Below are 23751 nucleotides of genomic sequence, written 5' to 3'. Positions count from 1 at the left end.
ATAAATGGGATTGCAAATCCATGGGAATTTTGGGAGTAAATGGCAGAGAACTCCGACATTCTGTATGTCAAGTGGTTTTCAGCACAGAGTTGTTTATACACCAATTGTAAATGTCAATGAACAGGCCCTGTAACATTTCTCCTTAAATCTTTCTGTAGAAACAATTAAAGAAGGGATAATCCATGTTTTCATAGATTTGCCTTCACCAAAATAGGAAAAAAAACAGGAAAAAGCCTAAAGCATTCCAAATTTCCACAAGAATCCCAACAGACACTCTGCTTGACACAAGTCCTTTGCTAAAGGTGCAGGATTCTGAGGGTAATGGGGGTTTGGGTGACTTTGTGGTGATTTTTGTATTGATTTTGTGGGACTGCTGTTGGTTTTTGGTAGTTTAGTGGTGGTTTTTTTTGGGTGATATAGAGGTTGTGGTGATTTTGTTGAGATTTTGTGATGATTTTGCGACTTTTGGTGAATTTGTGGTGGTTTTGTGATGACTTGTGGTGATTTTGCATTGATTTGTGGTGGTTTTGTGATGACTTGGCAGTGGTTATGTGGTGATTTTTGGCAATCTTTGGTGATTTTGTAGTGAATTTGTAGGGATTTTTGGTGATTTTTTGCACGATTTGTGGTGATTTTTGGTAGTTCTGCGGTGATTTTTGGTGGTTCTGAGGTAGTTTTGTAGTGATTTGGTGGTGATTTTGTGGAGATTTTGTGGAGATTCTGTATTGGTTTCATGGCAAATTTGCGGCAATTTTGTGGTGATTTTGCATTGATTCGTGATGATTTTGTGGTGATTTTGCATTGATTCGTGATGACTTTGTAGTGATTTGTGGTGGTTTTGTGGTGATTTGTGGTGATTTTGTGGTGATTTGTGGTGGTTTTGTGGTGACTTGTGGTGGTTTTATGGTGATTTGTGGTGGTTTTGTGGTGACTTGTGGTGGTTTTGTGGTGATTTGTGGTGGTTTTATGGTGATTTGTGATGGTTTTATGGTGATTTGTGGTGGTTTTATGGTGATTTGTGGTGGTTTTGTGGTGACTTGTGGTGGTTTTGCTGCTCACCAGCACGTTGACGGTGCAGCTCATGCGGTTCTCCTTGTTCTCGTCGTGCATGATGGTCCTGTAGTCCAGCAGCCTCTCCATCAGCCTCACCACCAGCTTCACAAAGGTCTCCCCACTCTTGGCCAGGTATTTGTGTTTCCTGCAGTGCTCCAAGAGACTGAAAAACCAATTAAGTTCGCCTTGTTAATCACACGCAGAGAAAAACCTTGACTCAGGTGCAGTTTTAAATACTGTGCACCGTTAACAGATTTTAATTATTTCTGGGCTACAAAGTTCATTGTAGTCTAATTGCTCTCTCTCCTGACTTCCCCGTGACATAAATTTTGCTGCTGATCAACACTTACATTTTGTCAAATAACACTTTGTACTGCTCATCTCCTCGGCCTCCTTCCACTTCGTGATCCAGTTTGGTGATGATCTCGTTTTCGAACTGTAATTAAACAAAGCAAGCGGAAATAATCAGCTGGCAAATATTTCACTTTATTACTGTAGCCTCAATGCCTCACAGATTGGTTGGGTGCCTCGGTGAGACGTTTAGCCCCTGCTTTAAAGCCTGATTGACTTTTAGAGTTTGCAGTCTCTGGTTTTTAGACTCTCCACGACGATCTCCTGCCCTACAAGGACTTCTTTGGTTCAAGGAATCATTGGTCGTGCTGTTAAATGAAGTGTAAATATTTGCATTATGAAAACTAAAGAAGGTGATTAATGACAGGAATTGAGGGCAGGGAGAAAGGAGACACAGAATGTCCCCAGCAGCAGAACTGAACACAAAAATGCTGGAAGCTCTCAGAGAGAGGAAAGGCCACACCTGAGGCTGGATAATGCTGCTGGGTGCACCCCCAGCACCCCTGACACCCCTTTTTTAGCACACAGACACTGACTGCAGGACACAACCTGATCAAGCTGTTAATAAACCCTGCAGAAGGGAAGGGAGTTTCAAACAACTCCAAAATAATTTTATTTGGGCAATATTAAAAGGATGCAAACCTAAGTGGCCAACAGAACATGTTTTAAATGCAAACTGGGTAATTCCCTGGATTTTTTATGATTACAAAGGGTTTTAGCTCTTGCTGCTGGGAATGGATGTGAACTGTTAGTGGAGGAAGGCTCACTGCAGGCCTGCTGCTCTGCCATGAACCAGTGAAGTCACCTAATTCCTAATTCTTCATTAAATAAGCACAGAGAGGCACAGGATTACAGTCAGAGATCTCAGCAGGAGAGGCTGGGCAAGCTGGGAGCCCTGGCAGCAGAATGGGAGCCCAGTGCTCCCAGTGGGAGTTGGGTGACAGAACATTTGTCACCAGGCTTTTTCACTGTCACTTCCTTAAGCCACCCCCCCAAGGATGCTGAGGAGAAGCAAAGGGCCCCTGCACAAGAACAAGGAGTCCCAACATTTTGTAAATGTCAAGAGATGTACTTTGCATCTGCAGGTGATATTAACAGCACATAATGTACCCGTGGAGAAAGAATGGATTGTCTGGATCATTAAATATTCTGGGATGGAAGGGACCCACAGGGATCATCCAGTGCAGCTCCTGGCCCTGCACTGGCACCCCATAAACCCCACTGAGGGCACTGTCCAAACCCTCCTGGAGCTCTGGCAGCCCTGGGGCTGTGCCCATTCCCTGGGCAGCCTGGGCAGTGCCAGCACCCTCTGGGATCAGCCCTTCCTGATATCCAACATAAATCTCCCCCCGACACAGCTCCAGCTGCTCCCTCAGGTCCTGCCCCTGGTCACAGAGAATATAATGAACCCATTATTAAAATAAAGACAGGAAGATGAGAAAAGGCAAGATAATGCAATCCACCCCCTCCCAGAGCCAAACACGCTTCCATTTCAGAGAGCTGAGTAAAACACTGAAACAACACAATGGTGAAACAGAGAAGTCACAAAAATCTTGTTCCCTAATGAGCCCAGAATAAAATTGACTTTCTAACCCAAAGTGAAAAATGACACTTGCTGCCAGCCCCAGCCCTGCAGGTGATGTATTTTTTAGAAAGAGATTACTCAGATAGAGAAGAGCAATTTCATTTGTCATGCAGGATCTCTAGGATCTTCCCACTATCTGTTTTACTTAAACCTCTGTAAGTCCATGCTTTGTTGGGCCATTTCCCCTAACAGCCTCTTGGGCTGAACAGAGCCAGACTTGTGGCATTTTGGGGGTTTTTTAGGATTATTAACAATATCTTTGCTCTTCAGTCACTCCTGGTATTTCTCATGGAGCTGCTGTGATGCTGATTATCTGAGCCAAATGAATAAATGTTATTTAACATCAGTTACATCATCTGAGCCAAATGAATAAATGTTATTTCACATCAGTTACAACTCCTGTGGTCTTTCCATGGAGGAAGGTTTTAGCAACACCAGCTGAGGTTTAGGAGCTTTGGAGGTTTATCACTCCCCATGATGGGAGCAGGAATGTGACCCTGGAGCTGCACAAGCCAGTGGCTCTGGGACACTGCACCTGGCATCTGTTGATAAACTCCATTTTTCCTTTTCTCTCTTTTTTTTTTCCCTAATGCACTGAGTTTTTATAAATGCACTACATTTAATTTAATGCATAAATAAGCCTGCAATTATTGTGATGGGATTTAGTCTCAAATGAAGAATTGCCAAATCTCCAGTGTTTCCATTAGAGCCAGTGCCACTTGCTGAGGCTCTGTCTGGAGCTCAGGGGGAATATCTGCACCACCAGTGAGCCACACTCACATCCTCCTGTTGACACTGAAAGCTTGAGGGGTGACATCAGGAAGATCACAGGACATTTTTATCCACTTTCCCTCACAGCTGATCAAGATCTCAACCTCTCTTCAGGATGAGAGTTTGAACCTGAGCAAAGAGCACCTCCAGTGCTTCCTCTGCCTGTGCAATCTCCCACCTGGAGCAAATAAATCAGGGTGAGCCATCTCATGTCAACTCAACTGATCACTTCTGGGCTTGGGTTCACCTCAAGGAAGGCTGAATTTGTAGCACTGGCTGACAAGTTAATTTTGCTGTTGATGAGGAGGACTTCCAGCCCTCCAAGCTGCTATAAATTCATTTTGATGTGGGCTAATAATAATTTGCCATATAAAATTCAAGTGACAGATCACACCACCAGAAATTAGTCCTATCACAGAAATGACACCCAAGTACAGCAAAGCTTTGCTCACAGGTTTCTATGGATGTTGGTGGCTATTCCCAAAGCTTTCATCTGTTCTCTTTCCTACTTTTCCACAGCATTCCAGCTGGGAAACAGATCTGGAGCCATTCAAAATGATGAGATCACTTTGGGGGCCACTGCATGATCTGTCTTCCTTGCTCCCCAGGTGGAGTCAGAGAGGATTATTGATGTTTTCCAAAAGGCCAGAAACCAAGAAAATGTACACATTTACACTTCAACTGTAGGTAATTAAAAAATATTCCTTATTGAAACCAGTCTTTGTGAGGGATTAGTTATTTGGATTTGAATGTTCAGTGGGATCACAGGAGCTGGGAGAGTCATTTACTTGTGTCCTGCCTGCAAATCCACAGCACAGGGAAAGGGAAATTAACCCAGGGCTCAGAAGTGGCAAAAAAACTTAATAAGGAATTACAGGTTCTGAAAGCCCAGAGAGATTCTGATGAGCTAGGGGTAACCTCTGACTAGGGGGAATGAAATCCATCTGAAATTCACCAATAATCAGCATGTGACAACCAAAATGCTGTTGTGACTGTTTGGTGGTACTGAGATTAATTGTTAAATGTAAGAAATGGGCCCAATTCCAAACAAGCAGAATGTGGTATCAGCAGTGACACAGGACCAGAAAAGGTGAGTTAAAATTCACGCCAAGAGAGAGTGCAGGTAGGAAATGAGGGATGAAGCCACAGCTGGGGGGAGCACCAGGCACCAACACCAGGAGCTCTCCATGCTCCAAATTCCACATTCCAGCTGAGGGGCTGTTTCACCTGAAGCTTTCCCTGCTGTTGGCACCACAGGATCCATCCCACTCACCTGGGCAGGCCCTGAACAATCAAACCAATTCTCTTTCATCACTCCTGTGGCTCTGACACATTCCCTTTGATCCAGAGGCTCTGCTCCTGAAACCAGCCCAGGGAGAAGCCAAGGGGAGGAGGAGGAGGTTCCTTCCACAGGGAAGCTTCAGTCCCACACTGTTTTTAGGATGGGATTCCTGCTTTGAGGTACAGGCTACTTTGAAGTCTTATAAAAGGCTTCAAAGCACCTTCAGAGGGAGAGGACAAAATGGGCAACTCCAGCTATTAATTCAGTCAGCCTTAATAGATTTCTGTAAAAACAAGGGGTATTTATCTTGTTCTGTCCCTAAATACACTGGGAGAAAAAAAAACTCTTCTGTCTATTCCTGGTTTTACCAGGCAAACCCAAACCCTCCTGAAATGAAAACCACCACAGGGAAAGCTGCCTGTTTATCACACAAACCATCCCAGCGTCACGGGCCTGCAAAAAACTGCAGTTCCTCCCCCACAAATCATGAGGTTGATACATCTGCTGGAGAAGTGGAGCCAACCTAAACCCTTGTTGATGTGACTAATAAGGTTAGATAATTGGATTTCTGGCAGATCAGTTTAACAGCAGCCAACCATGCCATTTGGAAGTTCTCTCTGGAAGCAGTGCTGGACAAGGATAATTGGTACTTGCATATAAAGGATATAAAGCAGCACATTACATCGACCCATTAAGCATCAAAGCTTGCCTAGGTACTGGTGATATTTAAAAAAAATAGATTGTATCTATTTCTATCACTTCAAAACAAAAGAGACAAATAAATGAGTGAGGAATCGACAGACCAGGCATCCCCACTTCAGTTCTTGAGGAAATCACAGAGCAAGATCTCATGGAAGGCTTTTCCAGGTACACAAAGGGCAAGAAAGTGACTGGAAAAAACCAATTTACCAAGCTGAACATGAAAAAAGTGTCCCCCTTCAATGGAGCCTAAATGTGTCCTGGATTGCAGCAGCAAGAGCATGGCCAGAGCAGCAAGAGGACTGCTGCACTTGTTGGACCATGGCTGGAATTCCATGTCTGGCTCTGGTCCATCAGCTCAGAGAGACCTTGGCAAGCTGGAGATGGCCTAAAGGAGGGCAGAGTGCTGCAGAACCCGCAATGGTTGAATTGGGTTTGCTCAGCCCAGAGAAAATTCAACTCAAACATTCCAACACCCAAAATGTGCTCAGAGAGGAGACGGAACAGAAACGGGCACAAGCTGACCCAAGGAAATTCCATTGGGAAATAAAAAGCAGAAAGTCTGATTGGGGTTGGGAGGGACCTTGTATCATTCCAAACCCCCTGCCACAGGCAAGGACACCTTCCAAAGGCCAGGATTAAACACTGGATAGCTCACCCAGAGAAATGCTCAGGCAGCCCTCACTGGGGATACTCCAAACTGAGCTTCAGGTGGTCCCAGATAACCCAGATTACGCCCAGATTAATTCCAGAGGTCCCATCCAGCCCGGACTTTCCTTCAACCCTCTGCTTTTCCCAAGCCTGTGGTTTTCATTCCCCAAAGGCCAACCTGAGATACTCAGCAAACTCAGAACTGAATGATCAATGGACAGACTGATCATTCCCTGCAGGATGTGGCTGGTTCCTCAAACCCATGGAAAAGGGTTTTTTTTTCCTCTGCACCTGTCCTGTCAATGCTACATCCATAAAGCAGCTACACTGCCACAGAAAATATTATGTCAAGTACAACCCCAGACATCTCTGACTTAAGGATGAGGCATTTTTCTTAAAAGGCAAAAAAACCTCCCTAAGTGAAATATTTAAGACATTCATTTATAAAAATCAGCCAACTATTCCACACAAAGCTGGTTTCCTTCTGTCAGGAAAATTGAGGGCCATAAATTTAGCTATAAAGTCACCCTTGGATTTTTCATGATCTATATAATTGTACAAATAAAAAATGACAAGCAACAAAAGAGAGCATCTGACAGGAAACTGTTTAAATGGCATCCCAGTGAGCATTTCAATCTTTACAGTAGCACTGGAGTCAAACATGAGAAAAAATGATTATGCAGTAATTGGATGAAGCCAAAACACAGTTCACAACCTCTCCACACACCACCCAGCACAAAACAAATCAAAGCAATAAAGCTGATGCCATTTCCCTTGCTTAAGTCTCTCCACGCAGATTTTCATTTACTCTGCCTACAGATTTATTAAGAGCTGCTTCTCAATAGCAGTTCACAAGGAAACTATGGAAAAGGATAAGGGTTTTCATCCAGGAAAGAAAACTGCCAATAGAAAGGGGGAAAAGCAAACAACACGTGTCGAGCTTTATTGCAAAATTCACAAGGTCACATCCTGAACTGACAGCAATCTGACAGGGGGAAGGAGCTCCACTGGCTTAGTCCAAACCCTGCCTGGCCTAACTAGTCTTAAACTCAATCCATAAGCAAAGTTTCCAGGGAAGCAATGTCAGATGAATGATATCAGGAAACTTTCTCTCACTCCACTTGTCTTTCAAAAGTTGGAGCTATCAGGAAAAGATGGTGTGTGTATTCAAGGGCTCCCCTCAGCAGGTTCAAATCAAATAGAATAAAAATGCTCCATTACTATTTGAGATTTTGCAGTGCCTGTAGAGCAGGAAACAGCACTGACAGTGCTGGATTGCTTTTTTCCTCTTCAAAATCCATAAAATGGTAAGGAAAATCAGAATTTTAAGAGAGAAGAGATGATAAATCCTTACAGGTTATACTTTTGCCACATTATCAGGCTTTCTTTATGTCCAATTTATCTCAGGAACAAATTCCTTGTGTGAGTCACAGTGACAATTTAAGACATCTGTCTTTGCTCCTGTGCCATACCCAAAGGTTTCATTTACTACATGCAAATTTCTCCTTCAATAACCACTTCAAACCAACAGATGAAAACTGCACAGCCCCCGAGGAGTTGTAGGAAATAAGCAAATAAGTAATTATATTATTCCTTAGAAAAATGAGAAATAAAAAAACTCCTTATGTTTTGTCAAAGAACAGCCAAATCCTCCTCACTTTAAACGTCTGCAGCTCTGTGCTTACCCTCTGGAAGCTCCTGGTGGAGTGGAATTCACACTGCATCATGTCAAAGAAGATGGGGATGGTGGCTTTCCGCAGCTCTGTTTCTGGGATCAGGGTCATCTCCAGGATTGGCCCCACCATTTCTGGGATGAACTTGATTTTATGCTGACCTTTAGGAGAAAAGATGCATTTCAGAGTGAACAACCCCTGGCTTTGTAAAAGCTGTATTAATATACCTATGGAGCATAACAAACCATGTTTTAATACCTGGCTCTACTGAAACACTTTTTTATTATTCTTATTTATTTGATGATGATGATCACCACCAACACAATATTATTATTATTATTATTATTATTATTATTATTATTATTATTATTATTATTTAATTATTAATAATTATTACCACAGGAGGAGGTATTGTCTAACTCCAAATAAAGAGGAGCACTTGGATCAGTCGTCAAGCTGGGACTCGCCACATTTCCCACTACATATTTTCACACCCAAATTTCCAGGTTTTATTTTAAAGCACAATGTGTGGCTGGCAGGGAGGGAGGCTAAAAGGCACATCACTTGTATTAACTTATTTAGTGTGAACAAAATGTTCTCGGTGTCAGTCTATCAAAGTGTCACCACGAGTGCAGCCTAACAGAGCCTCGAGACATGAAAGCACAGCTCAGCCAGCCCACAATATGTCTCCTTTCCTCGGAGCTGAGCTGCCTGCAAAACCTGATTGCAGATTTAGCTTCCCAAGAGGAAGCTGCTCCTCCCCCCATCCCTGCTCTGCTCCACACAGGGAAGGGAAATTAAAGCCTGGCAGGAGCATGGCACCTAATAAATAATGGATAAAAGAGCAGGTTAGTGTTGATATTATTGGCTAAATGGATGCAGAGTGTGTGTGCTGCAAATTATCTGGTGAATAAGTCCATGGAAAAATCATCAGGATGGCTGGAGTTGGGAATGACACTGAAGTTCATCCCATTCCAGCCCTGCCATGCAAGGACACCTTCCACTATCCCAGCCTGGCCTTGGGCACTGCCAGGGACCCAGGGGCAGCCAGAGCTGCTCTGGGCACCCTGTGCTGGTGTCCCATCACCTCACTGTACCATGGTGCTGCAGCAGCACAGCCCTGAGAGCTCCAGGCAGAAGTTTAGGAAACGCAAACACATTTCTCCATCAGCAACAGGCTGGGATGCACTGGGAGCTCAGGACACAACTGGAGATGTTCCTCACAAATTCCCCCTTAGGGATGTTTACAACAGGTTCAAACACTGTTTCTATACCCAGTATTGTGCTTCAGAGCAGGTTCTTTGGAGTCCAGTCCTCAGTTCCCTCCAGCTCTCAAACTTTTGCTTCCCACTGCAGTTACCAGTGGTACAGGACACAAACAGATTTCAACTCATTTTTATTCCACTGCACTACACCACTGTGACAGTAACCAGTGAAGTCTTTAATTGCTAGTTTCACTTTGACCAGAACTAACATAAATCTCAAAAATGTAATCAAGAGAAATCCTTCCCCACCAAAACACGCTCCTTTTTTTAGCAGATATAATTGAAGTCCCCTGATTTGGCAAACTCCTGAATCCTATTAGCATTAGCAATCGGAGCAGGGCAAATTAATACTCAAGGAAAATGGTGACTTTGGGTGTGCTGCAGTGCTGGGGGCTGCTCAGGAATACCAAGTGAGAGGCCTAAAGCTTCCCTCAGTCTCCTACAAGGATGATTACACTGGATCTCTCAGGTGACATTTCTTGTGCTATGCCCGTGCAGTGTCAGAGTCAAGACTGCAGAAAACAAATAACGGTGACAAAAGGTGTTCATCACTGCGAGTTCTCCCTGTGCCACAGAGGGCTTTTCCATGCCTCAAGCACAGGCATTCCCTTTGAACCTGAGATGTGAACAATCCACATAAGATTAGAGTCTTTGATGAGATGATGATCTGTTTGCAGCTCTGGGGGAAGCCTCTGGAGCGGGATGTCCGTCCCAGGTGCATCAGTGGGGACACACATGGGTTTGCTGTGACAGAGTGATCTGGGAGGTGTTGGACCACTAAAGGAGCAAAGCAGGAAGGGAAACAATCCTCCCCTGGCCCCTCAGGGCATCCATGCCCCTGTCTGGTAAACAACCCAGCAAGGAATTCACCTTTTTCCTCCCTGAGGGAATGTGGGAACTCCCACACAGAGACTCCAAATGTGACAAGTCTGGGAGAAAATTGAGGAGTCTGTTCTGAAAACCAACTTCTGCAGCTGCTTTAGGAACCACATGCAAAAAAAACCTCCTTTGAACATGCAAACCCTTCTCCTTGCAGCACCTTGTGCCTGGCCACGGGATGTGCTCACACAGCAGGAAGGGACCTCACCACAAACCAAACCCAGGGTGCTTGTCAGGACCCAGCACATCCCTCTGGCTGTCCAGGATGGCCAAGACCAGGGGGCTCAGAGACCCTGGCACAGAGCCCAAGACACCTGTGACATTGATTATGACCCATGGAGCAAGTTACCAACCTTAGATGAAGATCTGCAAGCCATGACAAATTAAGTAGAATGATAGTGAATTTATTACTCAGTGGAAAAGTAGATTTTGGAGTTTTTAGAATGGGGATTCAGGGTGCAAAATGGAGGAATCTGGACGTGTCCAGCCTTTCTTCTTCTTCTTGGCCTCCATCTTCTGCTGTGATGGTGGCACTTTGGGATTGGTTCAGAGTAGAAGCTCACTGTCTAACACAGGTGATAGGTATTGGGAAGTTACGGTAAATATCGTACACGTGGTTTTTAGTACAAAAAGATAACACTGTCCCAGGGCATGCAGAGTGCCTCTGACTGTCCTGCTGAATGGACCTCTGTCCATTGATCATTCAGGAGAAAGAATTTTATAGATAAGGAACAATAAACAACTTTGAGACTGAGAACTGGAGAGCTCTGACTCCTCCTTCGAGCGCCAGGCTGGGAAAAGAGACTTTCTAACACATCTCAGGGTCACTGTGAGCAGCAAGAGATCCCGACAGGTGCTCTCCTTGCTGGACAAAGTGTGATTCTCATTTCCCAGATTCTTCCCCACTCAGTCTGGGCCACAAAAGCCTGTGAGTAATTTGCCAGCAGCCTCCCCTGTGCCCTGGGCAGGCTGGGAACACGCCTGACTAATCCAGAGAGGGTTATGTGCAATGACTTCTATTTATGTAACACCCAAAGTTCAGGGCTATTTTTAACCCTGGCCTTCCCTCCAACGACAGCCAGGGCCCTGTCAAGACACCTTTGGTGACGTCAAGCGCTGGCAGGGAGGGTGGCACTCACAGGAGGACACCAGCAACCATTCCCCTCCACCTTGAGGAGCTCCTCTCCTCCATCTCCCCCCAGCTGGCTCAGACGTCACCAACACCTCCGAGCTGCCTCTCCCGGGCCACTCTTCCCACCAGGATGTCACCTGAAATGTCACTGCAATTGCTCTGCCACGCAGCTGTGGGTGCCACCAACCACTGCACCCTGTGCACAGGTTCTGTTTGCTATATTGCACCAGAAAACCCTTCCAGTGTGTGGTTTCTGAGTTCCTGCATCTCCAAGACAGGCCATGGCCTGTCTGATGCTTTTTTGATGCTTTAGTGTCTCAGCAAGGTTTAAGAAGCCCCAGTTTCAACAAAACACTGACTCAAAGTAACACATTTTAAAGTTCAGGTTGTGGTATGGAAGGAAAAAAGACTCTAAAGTGCTGTTCTGCACTGTAAATGTTCTTTTATTTTTTTTCTGCTCATAAAAATAGGAAGGTGTGATTATTGAGGCCTCCCCTGCATCAGAAACAGGCAGCCAAGTGAAAACTTTAAGAATTCTTATTTTACTATTGAATTTCAGAAAAAAAAATTATACTTTTAAATGTGCATTATAGCTGGAGGACTGCCTTGCTCCCAGCTGGGGAATTTTAACTCAGCAGGCATCGTGTGTTAATCATGGTATTTAGAAACAAAACCTGATGAGACAAAACATTCATTTTTGAGGCTTTTCTATACCCTTTAATCCATAAATCAAAAGTCAGGGAGTGGTTTGGTTTCATCACATTTCATGCACAATGGCACAGGCATAAAAAAACCTGTGCTCAAGAATTCCAGAATTCCAGCCCTTCACTCCTGATTTGGTTTCTGAACATACACATGAATAATTTGATTAATGCAGTGCAGCTTCCAAGATGAAAGTGTCAGGCACCCCCCAATCAATTCCCATGCAGTGAGAAGTTGGAATTCCTTCTTAATTAATGCTGTGACACAGACGAGATTGGTGAGGGGCCAGAAGTGAAACATAATCCATAAGTTTAACATGGACTCTCTGTGTGACAAAGAAGATGAGGAAAATCAAGGTGCTGCTCAGGAGAAGCACAAAGGCTGCCTTAGACTGAGGTCCTGCCTCACATTTACCTTTCTCTCACAGCTTTTTTTGGGAAGAGCAGCAATTTCCTGACTCCCTCCACATGTGGGATTTTGGCATTAATGATCCCACTAATGGATCTTGGAGAATCACAAATATTAGAGCTTGAGGAGGTCACAGAGGGATCTTACCTGGATAATCTCCATTTATAAAAAAATCCATTAAAAATAAAAGGCTTTCATGACAGCACAGAAAGAAATATTGAAGAAAACACTACCCCTTGAGCCAATCGATTCCCAAAACTGCAGGGGAAATTATTATCCTTGTTAATGGGGAGAAACTGAACCCTGGAGCAACTAAATAACCTGTAAAGAGCAGCCAGTGACAGCAGCAGGAGTGAAAGGCACAAGGCACTCCAGAAAAACCAGCCTGGATAAAACAACCTCAGTTAACACCAGCTGGATGGAAAAGTCTGCATCAAACTTTCTACTTTCAGTCCAGTAAATTCTGGGAAAAGTTTAAGAATCCATAAGAATCCAATGAGACCAGAAATATTAGTGAGGAGAAATGGTGGCTGAGGGAGCTGGGCAGGGGCTGCAGAATCCCTGAGGAGCTGGGGAGGGAATGGAGAATCCCTGAGGAGCTGGGCAGGGAATGGAGAATCCCTGAGGAGCTGGGCAGGGGCTGCAGAATCCCTGAGGAGCTGGGAAGGGGCTGCAGAATCCCTGAGGAGCTGGGAAGGGGCTGCAGAATCCCTGAGGAGCTGGGAAGGGCTGGAGAATCCCTGAGGAGCTGGGCAGGGGCTGCAGAATCCCTGAGGAGCTGGGAAGGGGCTGCAGAATCCCTGAGGAGCTGGGCAGGGCTCACCTGGAGCAAAGGAGGCTCAGGGCCCCTCGTGGCTCTGCACAGCTCCTGCCAGGAGGGCACAGCCGGGGGGAACAGGGACAGGAGCAGAGGGAACGGCCTCAGGCTGGGCCAGGGCAGCTCAGGGTGGATTTTGGGGACAATTTCCTCATGGAAAGGTTTGTCCAGGCCTGGCACAGCTGCCCAGGGCAGTGCTGGAGTCCCCATCCCTGGAGATGGGGATTTAAAATCCATGTGGATGTGGCACTTGGAGACATGGGGCAGTGCTGGCCTTGGCAGTTCTGGGCTGGGCTCGACCTTTTCACAGAATCTCTGGGCTGGGAGAGACCTTCAAGATCATCGAGTCCAACCCAGCCCCAACACCTCAACTCAACCCTGGCCCCCAGTGCCACATCCAGGCTCTGTTAAACACACCCAGGGATGGGGACTGCACCACCTCCCCGGGCAGCCATTCCACAACTTTATCACTCTATTTCCTGATATCCAACCTGTATTTCCTCGAGGCTGTGTGCTCTGGTTGTGTCAGTGCTGCTGCAGACAGAGCCCAGCCCCAGCTGAGCACAGGCACCTTTCAGGAGCTGTGAGAGTGATGGGGGCAGCCCTGAGTCTCCTTTTCTCCAGGCTGAGCCCCCCCAGCTCCCTCAGGGGCTCCTCACAGGGTTTGTGTTCCAGCCCCTCTGGATGTGCTCAGTGTCCCAGGATCCCTCTCAAACTGAGGGGCCAGAGCTGGGCACAGCACTCCAGGTGTGCCCTCAGACCTCACCAATTCCCAACCTTTCCAACCTCACCAATTCCATGGCTCCAGGACTGTGGGGCTGGAGGAGGGATGGGTTTGGCTAATTGCTCAGCAGAGGCTGCCAGCAGCCCACGCTGGCTGATGCAGCAGCAGGCACGACACTGATTTTATTACCTGACTGTCAAGTCACATCTCAGCCGTGCACTAAGCTCTAATCTGTTCTCCAGACACTTAATTCACCGAAGATGCTTCCAATAAAAGTGAACTCAGCTGCTCTCTGAAGCCCTTTCTCATCATTCCAGCAGATAGGATGCAAATTCTGCGATATCAAATACTTATGAACCCTTGGCACTCTCTTCTCTTAGAAATGCTGGGGTTTTTCAACTCCCAGCAACAACAGCTCAGCCAGAGATAGAAGTGAAGTGGCAAACGCTTTATTTCTGATCATTTAAGGAAGTTTTGATAAAACTCAGAAGAGCTGAAGTGTCTGTGCTGTTAAGCTCAGGAAAATGAAATCTGGCAGACGAGCACACTCAGGTCACAGTAAATACTGACTTTCTCATGAAATTCAATCCCTGTAAAGGCAAATTATTGCCAGGGAGCAGCCCAGGCTGGAGAGGGGCAGAGCTGCCTCACTCACCCACGAGCTCCAAGGAGCTCCAACTTTTCAGGCTTTCCTGAGTCACTGAGGCTGCCAAGCAAGGCTGAAAAGCAGAGTTTATGCAGAATTCCAGGCTGAGGTACTGAGAAGCCTTGGACACATCCATTGTGCTACAGTTCCAGGTACTGCATCTTCAAGTGAGTAAATATAAATATGTGTGTATATAGATATTTTTAAGGGGGAAAAAGCCCCATTGAATAGGTATCACCATAACAATGGCTTTGTGTTCAGCAAGAGGCTGAAACCCACAAAAACACAGGCAAATAAATATTAACAAGAGTGATGTGCCTACCCAGATGGTGAATTAAATGTGCAGAGGTGGCTTGATTTCTTAAATCACCTGATTTCTAAAAGCTTTCTGCAGGCATTTTTTTATTCCAAGAGAAAGCAAATTCATTTTAGAGAGTTATGGGATGGTGTGGGTTGGAAGGGACACCAAAGACATTTCATTCCTTGGACAGGGACACCTTCCATAGAGCAGGTTGCTCAAGTCCCATCCAACCTGGCACTGAATTTTTCCAGGAATATCCCTCTAAATGGTTTTTTGGGAACACTGAGGGGAACACATGCTTCAGGTACTTACCCAGGTTGTACCACATGTCCCTGATCTCAAACCCAATCTGCCTCCTCATGTCCCCATACCTTGAAAAGGAAAACAAAACCAGCATTAAAACAAAAGAAATCTAAGACCTACAAGCAGATAAATCCCATTTCTAAATCAGATCCACAGCCTTCAAAAGGGGAAGAAACTCCAGAACAGGTTCTCAAATGGGACCCACACTACTGAGATTACCTGGCTACCCCCACCAGCTCAGCAATGCTTCTGCCAACATCAAAATTTGGGGAAAAAAGGTTTCCAGCCTCCACAATGCCAACATTCCACGGTCCCAGGCAGGGGTGGGAGCCCACCCACCCTAAAGCTGTGCACCAACACCTCCCGTGTCCCATCAGGGTCACTGTCCTCCCCTCCCACTCCCCAGAAAAGCTTTAATGAGTGGAAATCATCCCAAAACCTTCATTAATGATGGGATCAGAACCCTAACGAGCTCCAAGGATGCATTTGCTACATGGAATATTTGCAAGTTAAAGATCATTACTTAAATAAGATGAGCCAAACTGTAATAGCTGGCAACTTGTAGGATTTCTGGGGGATAACAGTGAGACACCCAGTCATTAATATGGATTAAAGGGAATCTTCTGCATCATTAAGAATCTGCTATTATCTAATGCTTAAATGCAATGTTTAGCAAAACCTACAAATTACAACAATTAAATTTTAATTATTAAATATTTGATGTTTTAATTGAAATATGTACTTAAAAAGATGGGTGAGTGTGATATTGAATTAAATGATTAATTACATCCCTTTTGACACAGAAGTGCCTTCACACAGCAATGAAAGTGCCTCCAGACCATGCATTTATTGAATCTCAAATTTATTGTCTTGATTCCTGTCTCCAAAACCTGATTAAACTGAAAATAACAATTTGCAAATTCATTATAAACAAAGATTTACAATTTTGTAAACTTTATTAAGCAACCACTTCAAATTACCTAATTTATTTACTTATATTAGCAGTGAGAAATGCCTGTTGTTTCCTTGAATTCCTTCAGTGAGATAAACTGCTCTGTTTATTGTAGAAATCACTCCAAGAAAATTTGTGCCTGTGGTTCTCATCCTGATAAAGAGGAATTATCAGCCCACAAATGTATTTGACAGCAATTTCCAGCCCAATTCCAGCTCAGCTTTTGGCTCTTTGTTCAGGTCAGGAGTCTGAGCTGGACTAAAATGCTCTTGTAGGTGCTGGGCAGAGAGAGCAAAGGGATTCTAAATTTAATTAAATAAAATTTACCTGCAAAACCATCTCAATTTCCTAAATAAAATATACCTGCCTTCACAATACCAACTCAATTTCCTTAAATAAAATACACCTGGCCCTGCAACACCAGCTCAATTTCTGTAAAAAACCCTTTATCTATAATGTTATTTATGGTACTTATAGCACAAGCCCTAAACCTTGAGCTCTGCTTGACACCACTTTTCCACTGAACTTGTAAATATTCCTGTTTCATCAAGGAAGCCCCACAGGTCCCAGGCAGAGCAGATCCTAAAGTGCTTTAAAATTCTCTTTCAAGGCTCAGGTAGAGCAGAGCTTCCAAAGGAAACACCTCACAACTCAGCAGGGAGTGGTGGAGTTTGCAGGGCAAAACTTGGCTCCCATAAAAAGGGATGGGGTGTGGAGCCCTTCCTGAATTTTCTGGTCAAAACCCAGAAGCCACACGAGCAAAAACTCTTTAAAACCAAATCACTGCAGTAGTGATGAACTCTGGGAGTTCTCTTATAATAAAGGCCTGGATTGGGAAGGTGAAGGGATACAAAGTGCATTTTCTTTCTCTATATAGACACATTTTATTCAATGTACACACCAGAAGCCTGAGATGTGCTTGCTCAGGGAATCACAGCTTGGAAATTCCCCATTTTTGTGACCTCACTGGCTGTGGGAACACCTGGCTTTTCCAGCTGCTCTTCCCAAATAGAAAAAGAATCCACACACTCTGTCTGAAATCACCACACTGGCTCTTTTCAGAGCTTGGTGTTTAGTTCAGTAATAATAAGGTCACTACTGTGGAACACCAATAAAAGGCAGGAGAAATATCAACAGGACAAGGGGAAAACAGCCTCAAGTTGTGCCAGGGGAGGTTAAATGGAGAATTGAAAAAATTCCTCACTCAGAGGGTGGTCAGGCATTGGAATTGGTTCTTCAGGTGGAGTTTTCCTCCCTGGAGGGATTTAAAAGCTGCAAGGATGTGGCACTGGGGGACTTGGGGCAGTGGTGGCCCTGCACTCCATGATCTTAGAGGCTTTTCCACCATTAATCCCTCTGTTTAAACAGAATCTTCATGTTCCACTCTCATTTCCAGGCGGTTTTCTCCTTTTGACAGCTTTCCTGTGCTGTGGGACTCTGATGGCTGTGGGGTGGTTGGGGACAGGGAACGATCCCCCAGAAGGAGGAAATGGCTGCACCCACCCCAACCCATCGCTCAGGGACAGCCCAGTGGAACAGGCTGGAGCACCAAAACTCCCTCAACAAAGTCAGGGATGACAATAAAGAGCAGAAAATGCTCTTAAAATGAGATCAGAAGCAGCACAAAGCTGAAGTGCTTTCAAAATGCAGTTTTATAACATGTGGACATGAGAATCTTGACTTTCTGAGCATCCTGCAGCAGCAAACACTGAATTCATCCCTAATGAATGGTGAAACTCAGATCTCCATGCCAGGGCAGAAACACACCAACACTTGATTCATGTTTTTCAGCCCAACCTTTCATTATCCCCTGATTGCATCTCAATTTGAATAGATTTAGCAAAGAAATTAAAGTGAAATTATGGCAATAGACCTCGAGTTCTTGGCCATGATTTAGATGATGAGCAGGACTTACTTGTTAAGGATTTTTGCTCTTTTAGCACTTGAAAAATTCTCCAGTTGTAAAGATTCTTGTGTGAGAAAAGCAACAGCCAGGTGGAAATAGTTGTTCCAGAGCTGAAAGCCCCCAAAATGACAAGAAGAAATTCCATTAATTCTTTGAAATGTTTCTCTACACACCTACAAAACAACTTAAAGTCTCTAAATTATGCACATAAATATTTAAAGGAGAAAAGAACAGACACCACGGAGATGGTGTTTCTTGATAAATTCTTAATACAGCTCCTAGTTGCCTTTATGTTTCCAACAAATATTTCGCAGCTACAAATCCCAATTCTTTGTGTTTTGATGATTCAGGCAGAATCCCAAGCCAAACCCTGCTGTGATTCTGTGATTCTGTGACAAGACCCACAAGTCAGGAATGGATCACAGCACCTGCTGAGCCTGGAATGATTTAACTGGGATAACTGGGGCTCACAGCCATGAATAAACCATGAATAAACCCACCAAAACTACACAGGGCAGAAATTTATTACATTAATATCATTTATCCCACTCAAGCTGAGAGCTTTTTCTTACCTGTAACTCAAAGTTGGTTTGATCAAGGAATTTTTTGTTTAGCATATCTGCATACTGATTAATTGCTCGCAGGAAGACTCTGAAAGATCAAGAGAAAATTACATAATTACACACTTCTGGGGTACCTTTGTATATTTGGCATCCCAATTAGACACAAAATCCGAGTCTGTCTGGAAAGTGAAACTTGAGGCTGATACTTGAAAAGCAGTGTGATCTCACCACTGGTAAGTGTACAGAATTCTATGCAGATGTTCTCCAAATTAATCAAGTAAATTAGCATATGCAGAAACAGAGGGAGTGTTTGGGATAAAATCACTTGTCTTTAAAATATCTTTTCATAATCAAGAGATCATTAAAAATTCAGTTTATTAGCACTATATAGACAGAAATTTTTAAAGTTACAGTGTTGTGTCTAAGCCAGACGTGCAACAGGTTGTACTTTAAAGTCAAGAAAAACATGTTTTTAAACACATGACAAAAAACCTCTCCACTTATGGCACAACAGAAAATCTGCTGAAGGACAGTCTTTAGAACATTGTTCACTGCTCTATTTCCAAAATGCTAATTCAGTACCCACTGCAGCTTCTAGAGTTTCCAAAACACCTCTTAAATTGCAAAAGGAGTTGGCCTGACAAGCTTGAAAGAGAAAACCAAATGGCACAGGAGAAGTAGGGCACTACATATTCATGGTGCTGAAAAAGAAACTGATTATTCCTTGGTAGCCTGATCTCCATTTTCAAAACAAACATGAGATTCCCCCTGCAAACTCCAAATTTATGCTGTGCAGCTGCCAGCTAATGCCCAGACAAACGAGCTGCTCCTCGGAGCAGGCTGGGGGAGAGATTTGTGTCTCCTCAAAGTCCCCCAAAATGATGAAAACCCCTCCTGACATGTTCTGGGTTTGCTTTTTCCCCACCCCCAAAACCAATATTGAAAAAGAAAGTTCAGTGCTGCAAATAAAAATATTATTTTCCTTCAGGCTGGCCAATTAAAAACAAAAAAAAAAGGGCAGAATTATTTAAAACAAACCAGCTAGAAAGGGTTTGTACTGAATTTCAGATATTTAGCAATTTCTCCTGAAAAAAAATTTAATATTTAGCTGAAAGTTTGGTATCCAAGAGAAAAGAAGCCTCCAGATAATCCAACATGATGGAAACAGACATTATTTATAAATATTTATATATGGGCAATATGTTGCCAAGCGATTATTTATGAACATATTGATGTATTTATATAAATATATCAATATGTACATACATTCATAAATATTTCAATATGTACATAAATTTATCAGGATGCTAAGAGAGTTTATTTATTTATATATTGAAATAAGAGAGTTTATTTATTTATATATTGAAAGAAATTAATAAAGGGAAAAAATTGATGCCACTGGGATGTATCTGTAGTGTAAGGTTAGATCATCCCCATGGCAGAACTATGGAGGAGAAAGAAAGGATCTAAGTGGGAAAACTAAAATTCAATTTAGAAAGGAAAACAGAAAAAGAATTAAAATATGAAATTTTTAAGACATAAGCAAATATACATAAATAAATAAACAAACAAATATATATATGTGTGTGTGTTTCATAATATTATTATTTATAACTGACAGAGACATCTCTGCACTTGCACCCAGCACAGCCAAGGAGGAATTCCAGCCCTTCCGTGTCTTTGTCAGTGTTTTGGGCAAGCACTTCATTAAGAGATTTTACAAAGGAGCTGGCTCCAGCACACAAATGAACACCCTGCACTGCTCCAAAATAAATGGATTGGAGATCTGTGATTCAATTACTGAGCTGTAGCACAAACCAAGATTGAAATCGAGCTTATCTGTGTGATCACACAGTCACTAGTTTCATCCCCTCCTTAGCCCTGCTTTGCCTTGTGCTTTTGTTAGCTGATAATACCAGGAGATCTGTAAATCTTCCCCCAAAATTAACAATTGAACGTGGTGCAGGGGCCATCCCAGGCTGCTTCCTCATGGACATAAAACTGGTTCAACTCAGGCAGGATTGTGCCTCCAGCTTAATGATGCTGCCTGAAGACATCACTGGAATGTATTCAATCTGCTCCATCTAATTAAGCTTTGGCACAATCTCATTACTTCATATCCATTCTTTTCCTTTAAATTGTAACTCTCATTTTTCCTTTATATTAATTCCAGGGAATACCAACAAAGAATAAATAATACAAATTCTGCTGTGTTTGCCACTGGAAAAGGAGCAGAGCATAGAACATGAGTTCAACTGGAGCTGGAATTTAACAACCCCTGGGCATCAGGGGGGTTCAGGAAGCCAGAAATTCCTCCAATTTTTCATAAAAGAATATCCCAAAGATGAGATGGAGAGACTTAATGTTGATTTTTCAATTACTGAAGTCCTAATTTATTTTTTATCAATCTTTCTGTGACTGGATAAAATACTTCCTACATAGGTCAGTGGAGAAATTCCAGTGACAGTCAACAGAACATCATCATAATCACAACATCATCATCATCATCATCATCATCATTATTATTATTATTATTATTTCTTCTACTACTACTCCTACTCCCACTACTACAACTATTATTACAGTCTATCTTCATTTGCAAATCAAATGTCATGCAAACCTCACAGCACTTTGCAGGATGTTTCAGCACCTCCAGTGCCAAGAGAAAACAGAAAAATTAGGATGTTTATTATCGAATGAAGTTAATGTTTAAAATATAATTATTAAAATATTGACAAGAAGAAGTTGCCAGTTGCAAGATCACTACTTTGCAGAGAGAATTTCCACAGTAAAAACTCCTGCCGGATGAATTCTTGGCTGGAAGCTGGGCAATGCTTTGTTATCACCTGGGAAGTTGCTGCAACTCATGAATATAAAAAAGGTTCAGGTTTATGCCCAAATAAAAAATGAAAGAGGAAGCCGAAATACTTTAACATTCCAGTTAAATCCTCCTCCTCCAAAGCAGGTCCTGACAATTGTCAGTAACTTCACTGTCAAAAGTTGGAGAAAACGGAAAATGAAGCAAGAAGTGGCTCTTCAGAATAAGTGGAATTAACCCAAAAGCAACAGTTCTGTACTGAAGAAGAAAGGAACTGGCTGCTGGAACACTCTCAAGGATAAAAGGTGGACTTGGACATCACTGGGCCAAGGGATAAATAATCCAAACTCTCAGCTGGAGAGCATCCCTTGCAGTGCCAGCCCTTATCTCGCTGTAATTAATAACCAAGATTGGCTCCCAGTTGCGTGTGCATAAAAAGAAGTGCTCTTCTTGAAATTCAGTTTCAATGAACAAAAGAATTTATCATCCATGTCAGGAAGAGCCACAGAAGTTAAACTTTGAAAAAGGGAGAAGTTCAGAGCCTGGAACCCAACACAATGGACTGTGCTGGCATGTAAGACAACAAAACCTAATCCAAATGTATTGGGAAAGATTTGTGAGACAAAAGACTTTATCAACCCAATTAAAAGCAGGAAATTAACATTTTCTATGATGTGATTGGAATAGAAGGAATATGATTACAGAAGGAAGTCACTTCAGGATATGTGGAAGAAAGAAGGGCATAAAAATCCACCAAAGAACAAAATCTACAGCCTGGACAGAGGAGGTTTTTGTGTGAGCCCTGGGGAAGGGGGGTGAGGATGGCTCCAAGGGCATCCAGATATTTCTGCTGTAGTTTGATCCTCTGAGGCAGGGACTGTCCTCTTATTCTGTGTTTAGAGACATTCCACAGAGCAGAATCAGAATCATTTTGGTTGGAAAGGAGCTTAAATCCCATCCATTCCCACCCCATCCATGGCAGGGACACCTCCCACTGTCCCAGGGGGCTCCAGCCTGGCCTTGGGCACTGCCAGGGATCCAGGGGCAGCCACAGCCCCGTGGGAATTCCATCCCAGCTCCTCCCCATCCTCACAACCAAAAATTCCTTCCCAATATCCCATCTACATCCACCCACTTTCAGCTTAAAGCCTTTTCTCCTTTTTCTTCCCTTGTCCAAAGTCTCTCTCCAGCTCTCCTGGAGCCCCTGAGAGAGACTTTAAGGTGTCCCCAAAACCTTTTCTCTGTCACCAGGAATTTTTGGCATTTGATCCCTGTTTATGCCTTTCCTGACCAGACCTGTTTCAGCTCTCCATGATCCAGGAGAACAGTGAATTGCCCACCACCTTCTGAACATGATATAAAACTATGGCTGGGAGCTCAGGTGAGAGAAGGCAGGGAAAAGGAGATGGAGAAACTATGGCAAAGGTAAATTAGGAAATACAGGTGATAAAATGCCGAAATTCTCAAAAAAACAAACCCAAAAATCCAGGTGACCCAATCTCAGTGACCAGCTCAGGTCCATTCACCTTGCCCTGCCTCAGGCAGTTCTGATTTCTCCAGTAATTTCTGCCCTTTCTGGCTCTCACTCCAGAGAGAGTTCATCCATCCAGGAGTGTGCTGCTGGTTCATGAACTGACTCCAATTTCAACCCCTGGCTCCTGGGAATGTTTCCTGTTATTGATTATTATTCACCTCCACTGGGCCCAGAGGTGCCTAATTGGTTTGTGGATGCAGAGACTGCTTCACCAAACAGAGCAAAAATTAATGGCTGGATTCTGCAGTTTTCCAAAAGGTCCTTTTTTCCCTCCAAACAACCTCACTGCCTCCAGGAGGTGGGAACATACATCAAACCCTGACTTCCAGTGGCACTTGTAAATGAAGGAGGGACAGAGGGATTTGATTTATAAATGGAACAGGAGTCACTGTGCCAAACAACTCATTTTTTAGCCCTTTCTCAGGTTCAGTCACTTTTTATTCTGCCCTTCTCCCTCCTAATTAGTCAAGTGCCCTGATTTGTTCATGTTTAAAAACATTTTGTGCCCCGTTTTCTCTCACTCAGTTCTGACACTTGCAAAGTATTTGCAGGAGCTCCAGGAGCTGAGGAAAGTTGGGTGCAGGATGTAACACCCATCCAACTGCCTATGCAGAAATACTGCTCTGGAGGAATAATCTAAAGAGAAATATTTCAAAAGTGGAAATACTTTTACCATTATGCCATTTGGCACATTATTTAGTTAGCCCCAGTACCCAAGGATTTGGATTTACACTGT

At 43.6% G+C, this 23751-nt stretch overlaps 1 protein-coding gene across 4 annotated transcripts in view; it reads right to left on the bottom strand.

Moving 5' to 3' along the window:
• The window catches only part of DOCK1 (dedicator of cytokinesis 1), a 278248-nt gene that overhangs the window by 63286 nt on the left and 191211 nt on the right, over window positions 1-23751 (bottom strand). For all 4 annotated transcript variants that reach the window (XM_058810726.1, XM_058810728.1, XM_058810727.1 and 1 more), the window contains exons 30-35: window positions 18673-18751; window positions 18110-18210; window positions 15252-15310; window positions 8078-8226; window positions 1404-1489; window positions 1060-1216 (exon numbers count right to left, since the gene is read on the bottom strand). In XM_058810726.1, coding sequence (XP_058666709.1) covers window positions 1060-1216; window positions 1404-1489; window positions 8078-8226; window positions 15252-15310; window positions 18110-18210; window positions 18673-18751 — 631 coding nt within the window. The remainder of the gene's footprint in view (window positions 1-1059; window positions 1217-1403; window positions 1490-8077; window positions 8227-15251; window positions 15311-18109; window positions 18211-18672; window positions 18752-23751) is intronic.

The sequence above is a fragment of the Ammospiza caudacuta genome, chromosome 9, assembly GCF_027887145.1.
Source record: "Ammospiza caudacuta isolate bAmmCau1 chromosome 9, bAmmCau1.pri, whole genome shotgun sequence".
NCBI classification, from domain to species: domain Eukaryota; kingdom Metazoa; phylum Chordata; class Aves; order Passeriformes; family Passerellidae; genus Ammospiza; species Ammospiza caudacuta.
The sequence above is the reverse complement of the archived record's forward strand: the minus strand, read 5'-3'. Positions and strand labels throughout refer to the sequence as shown.